A 6,666-nucleotide genomic window follows, 5' to 3' on the forward strand; every position below is an offset into this window, starting at 1 on the left:
TTTAAATTCTCTTTATAAAAACTTCATTTTGTGAAGCAATTATCCTTCAATAAAAAAAAAAAAAAACACTTCATTTTGAATGGAGGGCAGCAGGCTATTAAGACAGTGCTATTGAGTTTAAAGGGCTTCCCTGGTGGCTCAGAAGGTAATGAGTCTGCCTGCAGTGCGGGAGACCTGGGTTCAATCCCTGGGTGAGGAAGGTCTCCTGGAGAAGGAAATGGCAACCCACTCCAGTATTCTTGCCTAGAGAATCCCATGGATGGAGGAACCTGGCGGGCTACAGACCACTGAGTTTTACTGACGCACAGTAAACTGCCTATGTGTATGTAAGTACACAATCTGATCTATGAAAAACATACAGTGACTGTGAAACCGTCACCACCCTCAGGACAGTCAATGTATCCACCACCCCAAGCTTCCTTCCCACTCCCCACCCATCCCCATCTCCTGGCAACCACTGACCTTTCTGCCACTACAGTTTCCATTTCTACTGTGTTACATGAGTAGACCATAGGTACAGACTTGGTTTTCTCTGGCCTTGCTCACTCTGCACAGTTCTAATATTCATCTTGTGGTTGTGCCCGCACTGAAAATTCAACCCCATTTATTGCTGAGTAGTATTCCAGGGTAGAACATCCCGCGATCTGTCAATTGTTGATGGACATTCAGTTTATTTATAGTCTGGGACAACACAAATACACTGCCATGAACATTCACGTACAAACTTTTATACTTGCGTGTACACTTTTCTCTTGGGAAAATACCTAGGGAAGGACTAGCTGGATTGTTTGGCAGGCAGGTGTTTAAGGATGGCCATTTCCACAAAGCTCCTGGGTGGCTTTCTTAGGGTCCACACTGTGTGTATTTAACCTACAAGATAAGATGCACACTGGTCACGAGGAACTAACGACCCACACACTCACCCACAGGGAGGCCTCATCAGGCTGCAGCTGCTTCATTCCATGTGGGGAGTGGGTTCCCAGAAGGGAATATCTCCCGGCATCACCTGATTTTGTGAAATGCCCATCGTACAAGCTCCTGACGCCAGAAATGGCCCACAAGAGGGCTGTGTAATCTGTCTGCGGGAGACCCTCGACATGCTGGAGCATCTCACGGGTCTAGAGCAGATCAGTTGTAATCAACACTGAAAGCTGTGCATGGACCACAGCAGGGGTTCTGCAAGGGCGGTCCCACCAGCATCACCTGGGAGCTGGGCTAGAAACGCACATGCCCCGTCCAGACCTACAGAGTCGAAACTCTGAGTGGAGCCCAGCCATGTGGGCTTCCAGGTAATCAGATACACATTTCAATTTAAGAACCAGCAGCCTTTAAGAACCATCTTTTAAGCCCTTCAACTCTACTGGAATTAAATCCATCAGAAGTCGTGTTACATCAGGGGCACACCCCCTCCGTGGCCTCATTCCAGCCCCACAGCTGTGGAAAGAAAGTGAAAGTGTGAGTCGTACCCGACTCTCTACTGCCCCGTGGACTGTAGCCCACCAGGCTCCTCTGTCCACGGGATTCTCCAGGCAAGAATACTGGAGTGGGTTGCCATGCCCTTCTCCAGGGATCTTCCCAACCCAGGGATCAAACTCGGGATTCCTGCACTGCAGGCAGATTCTTTACCGTCTGAGTCACCAGGAGCTCACCCTTTTAGAACACTGCAACCCTGTGTTAGAGTCTCCTCAAAGAGCCAGGCTGCCAACTGGAATGCAGAAATGCAAAGTGAGGGTCATCACTTCTTTCCCAAAGACCAGACTCCAAGCAAAACGAAAGTTCCAGGAACTCAAACACTGAAGCATTTAAACCCAGCTGTCAAAACCACCTTTGGGTCTACCTGGGGCTTTCACCCTAGCGTGTTATGACATAAATAAACCTAAGGAAAGAAAAAGACAAAGATTTTAGGTGATACACTAAATTCTCTTTACTGCTCTAGAACCCTTGCTCCAAATTAACACATCAGCAGGAACATTAATCAAACTTGAATAGGAAGAATTTGAGTAAAAATAGTGAATATTTTTTGTTTTAATCTTCAGCTTAAGCATGATTGCTGCTTGACATTATAATTGGAGAGAAGGTCTGCTCATTTTCCTGATATTTCAGCAGGCTTACCACTTAGCCCAGTCCTTGAAAACTCTCTCCAGCTTCTGGCCAAGCAGAACTTTGCCGCTCACTTTGAACTTGCCGGCAAGGAAAGCCTTCTGAGGGTTCATTTTGCCCAAAATCAACTCCATGAAGACAGGCTCGGGGATTGTGAAGACGGTGTCCGCTGGGAGCCTGGCAGGTCCTAGATATGTGTCCCCACAGCCATTCTTCAGATCAATGGTCCACTGGTGGACAGTCTTCCCATCTTTGGTTATGTCCAGCTGGAAGATGGCATTGACTTTCTTCACCAGCTGGTCCCCCATTTCTTTGACGTGCTGGCTGATGTCCTCAAACACTGGGACAGTCTGGAATTCCGAGAGCGAGAGAGGGTGTGGCACGGCAGGTTCCCGACTGGGACCCAGTTCCTTGAACTGGCCTGCCTGAGGCCCGTCCCCTGCCTTGATCTTGAGCTGATGGTCGATTCTCTTCCACATCCTACTGCACTGGTCCTCCTGACCTTGCCGACTGTTGTGTGAGCAGCTGCGGCCAGGTTAATATCCACAAGGTCAGATTGTGACATCAAAGGCAAGGCCAAGCGGGGACTCAGACTGCGTGTGTGTGTGCCACAGTCTCATTGGCCAAATGGGTGCTAAACATGTGACATGGGGTGAGGGCTCGGCCAGGTCATTGTGACACAGAGCCACACCACCACTCCCCTAAACCACAAGGTCCCACAACCCAGCCCAGAAAGGTCTGGACCCCGGGCTGCGAACAAAGGAAACTGGCCCGCAGAAGATTCTCTGGTGGCATGAGCTCTGTCTTTTCAACAGCCCTAACTGAGAGAGCACTCATTCTGATTCTTTCAAAAGTAGATGATCCTTAAGGTCCAGATCCTGGGGCTTCACCTGCCTACTGGGGAGTAGGAAAAACTGTTAGAAAAAAGCAGCTGGTGGAGGAGGGCTCAGCACCAGGGCCTGCACTGGAAGCTTCCAGAAGCTGAGTGAGAGGAGAAAAAAGAAAGAAACAAATATCCCTGAGATCGGCAGAAGACGCTGCTGGTCTCACAGGATAACTGCAGACACTATCACAGCCCTCACTCCGAGCCACAACACCGCTGTAGGCACTGCACATGTATTTTATCAACACACTTAACTCTCCATATAACTGTTTGAGGCGGGTACTGGTACAATCCTCATTTTACAGATGAGGAAGCTGTGGCAAGGAGAAGTGAAGTGACTTTCCAAAGCCACTCAGTGAGTCGTAGGGCAGCCAGGTTTAAACAGAGGGAGAAAGACTTCAGAGCCCACTTTGGGTCTGCCTGATGCTTTCTCATGATGAGGTTGAGGGCTTGGGCAGGAATGCCACCACAGAGATCTTGTGCCTTCACCGTACATCCTATCAGGGGGTCTATGGTGCCAGGATGTCCCACCACGGTAATGCGGACCTTGATTCCTTGGTTAAGGTGGCGTCACCGGGTGATGGGCAGCTCCCTGCAGAGTTACTGCTTCTCCCTTTGTAATGAATAAGTGTCTTGTGGAAGATGATACTTTGAGACTCTGCAAATACCCTGTTTCGTGTCACACTCCAGTCCACTCCTGTCTGCCCCCATCCCTGGCCCACCGGTGTGATGTATGTTAAATGCCCATCACTCCTTTTAGGTTTAACGACTGGAATTCTGCTGGAAGGATGAGCTTTCCCCCATTTTTTTTTTACCTGTACAATCATTTATTTATCCCAATATGGACTCATGGATATCGTTTTATTCTTATCATCTGTTATGATGATTATTTTCTCACTCAACTTGTCCCAGATTGGGTCATTGGGAGCTCTGGCCAGGTGGGCACTTGTGTCCTTTCCCCACCATGGTATTCTTAAATGTAAGTGAAGCTGGTAGGGAGTTGCTGGCAGCTCTTTTCTCTCTGGGAGGAATTCAGAAAGTACAAAAGTTTCAGTACATTTTCTTTGGTACCTGATGGATCAGCTGGTATTGTTAACATGGAGCTGGTATTGTTAACATGGAGCAGTTAAACAAAATCCAATGGGCTCCAAAACCAAGTCTTTCCCCTGAGGCCACCAAGTATGCAACTAATACATTAAGAGTTTAACATGAAGAGGATGGACTGCCCCAGTAAGTTCTCTGGGAAGCCAGTGGACAACTGAGCCCCAAGCCTACCATGCCTGATTTTCCTCAAGGGTGGGTTGACCCTTCTGAACTGTTCAGATGGGTCCCCAACAGGGCTGCCATTCCTGCCTCAGCATGTCAGAGGAGAATACAATTTCACAGCCCATGTATAACCCTCCATGAGTTCCTATCTTTTAGAGAAGGATATTTCTACTATCGGGCTTCCCGGGTGGCTCAGTGGTAAAGAATCCACCTGACAAGCAGGAGACTTGAGTTCAATCCCTGAGTCAGGAAGATCCCCTGAAGAAGGACGTGACAACCCACTCTAGTATTCTTGCCTGGGAGATCCCATGAACAGAGGAGCCTGGCGGGCTACAGTCTATGGGGTCACAAAAGAGTCGGACACGACTTAGGGACTAAACAACAACAGTAATAAGTACTGGCAAAGGTGTGGGGAAAAAGAAGCCCCCTATACTGTTGGTGGGAATGTAAACTGGTGCAGCCACTGTAGAAAACAGTATAGTTTCCCTAAAAAACTAAAAATAGATCTACCATATAATCCAGCAATCTCACTCTTCGGCAAATATCCAGAAAAGATGAAACCTCTAATTGAAAAGCTATATTCACCCAATGTACCCTGCAGCACTGTTAACAATAGCCAAGACATGTGTTAAGTTGCTTCAGTCGCGTCCGACTCTGTGCGACCCCATGGACTGTAACCGGCCAGGCTCCTCTGTCCATGGGCTTCTCCAGGCAAGAATAGTGGGGTGCCATGCTTCCCTGGTGGCTCAGATGGTAAAGAATCTCCCTGCAATACAGGAGACCAGGGTTCAATCCCTGGTTGTATGAAGACATGGAAGTAACCTGAATATCCACTGACAGATGAATGCAAAGCTCCAAATTCACATGCTGAAACACTCACCCCACCATGTGATTCTCTAGGAAGTGAGAGGTGATTAGGACTAGATGAGGTCATAAGGGAGAAGCCCTCAAGAGTGTGGTTAATGCCCTAATAAGAGTCACAGGAGAACTTGCGTCCCCTCTCTCCTCCCTAACTTGAGGATACAGTGAGAAGTCCACAATCTGTAACCTGGAACAGAGCTCTCCCAAGAGGCTGGCACCTTGATCTGGGACTCCAGCCTCCAGAACCATGAGAAATAAATTTCTGTTGTTTATAAGCCACACAGTTCATGGTATTTTTATGAGAGCAGCCCAAGCTAAGACATGTGTACACACAGAAAAGGGCGAAGATCAATAATGATATTAACCCACCACACCCATGGGAAGACAGTGCCAAGCCCTGAAAGCCTTTCTCACTGGAAAAAGAGTTACTGCACTATACCAAACACATGTACAAATATATTTGTAAAGTCCCAGTAACTTAGATTTTATATATAGAGAACAGACGTCATCCCTCCCAAAAGGCATCACTGGCCAGTGTAAGGGCATTCCTATTTCAAGACTTTAACTATTTGCTGAAGACAGGCAAATAGTTAAAGTAAAACAGTTATACTTATCTTTCCATATGTCATATGCATGCCCAAGTGGTAACTTTTTAAATTAGATAAAATGTGTAAGATATGCCTGCCCATAAATTAATAAAACTGATTGTGAATAAAATAACAGATAAAGTTTCTAAGAAAAGTGATGCATTTTTCTGATGTTCCTAACATCATTCAAAATATTTTTCAGAGCACCTCTTTTATGACCACTGTCATAAACCAAGGCTCAGCTGGTAAAGAATCCACCTGCAATGTGAGAGACCTGGGTTTGATCCCTGGATTGGGAAGATCCCCTGGAGAAGGGAATGGCTACCCACTCCAGTATTCTGGCCTGGAGAATTCCATGGACTGTATAGTCCACAGGGTCACAAAGAGTCCGACACAACTGAGCGACTTTCACTTTCAGTTTTCACTTCACTTTCATAAACAAAAGACGAGTTCTTTTACTGCCTCATATCATTCAGGATGCTTTCAGCTATGAGCACCAAGAACAGCCACAACTCTACAGGCTTCAACCCTTCAACTTGACAGTCTGCCTTCCCGTGAAGAGAACTGTGGTCTCCCATTAAAGAAGTCCTGAGGTGGGGCTAAAGGGACCAACCACGGGGCACAGCTCTGGACTGGAGTTTTCCATGACCAAGGGGTTTCCCAGAAGATAGGACCTTCAGTGCTAAAGCCAGCAAGTCCCAGACAAGCAGGAGGAGCTGGTCACTCCAGGGTTGGTTCCTCAAGCAGCTCAGTGAGTCTTCAAGGACCCAAGGTCCCTCCTTTCATTATCCTGCTAGACGTTCTTCTAAGGCCAGTGACCCTTGTGGAGGTAACACTTTGGGGCATCATTCAGTAGAACAACAAAATAAGCCACCTTCCCCTACATGTACTCTTTACCAGAAGGGCCTGTTCTCCCCAGGTCTTCGGCAACTTCATGCCTGTCTCATGGCCAGGACCATGCTCATCACC

At 47.4% G+C, this 6,666-nt stretch overlaps 1 protein-coding gene across 1 annotated transcript; it reads right to left on the reverse strand.

Moving 5' to 3' along the window:
• Positions 1 to 2,091: 2,091 nt before the first annotated feature.
• SCP2D1 (SCP2 sterol binding domain containing 1) lies at positions 2,092 to 4,218 on the reverse strand. Its single transcript, XM_088844414.1, has one exon. The coding sequence runs from the start codon at positions 2,577 to 2,579 to the stop codon at positions 2,109 to 2,111; it is 471 nt and encodes a 156-aa protein (XP_088700540.1). The 5' UTR covers positions 2,580 to 4,218; the 3' UTR covers positions 2,092 to 2,108.
• Between the last annotated feature and the right edge of the window lie 2,448 nt (positions 4,219 to 6,666).

The sequence above is a fragment of the Moschus berezovskii genome, chromosome 15 (genome assembly GCF_049115385.1).
Source record: "Moschus berezovskii isolate FMDL1 chromosome 15, NW_MosBer_1.0, whole genome shotgun sequence".
In the NCBI taxonomy this organism is placed as follows: domain Eukaryota; kingdom Metazoa; phylum Chordata; class Mammalia; order Artiodactyla; family Moschidae; genus Moschus; species Moschus berezovskii.

Coding starts and splice junctions, on each gene's coding strand:
- SCP2D1 (XM_088844414.1), bottom strand. CDS start 2,579: ATGTGGAAGAGAATCGACCATCAGCTCAAGATCAAGGCAGGGGACGGG.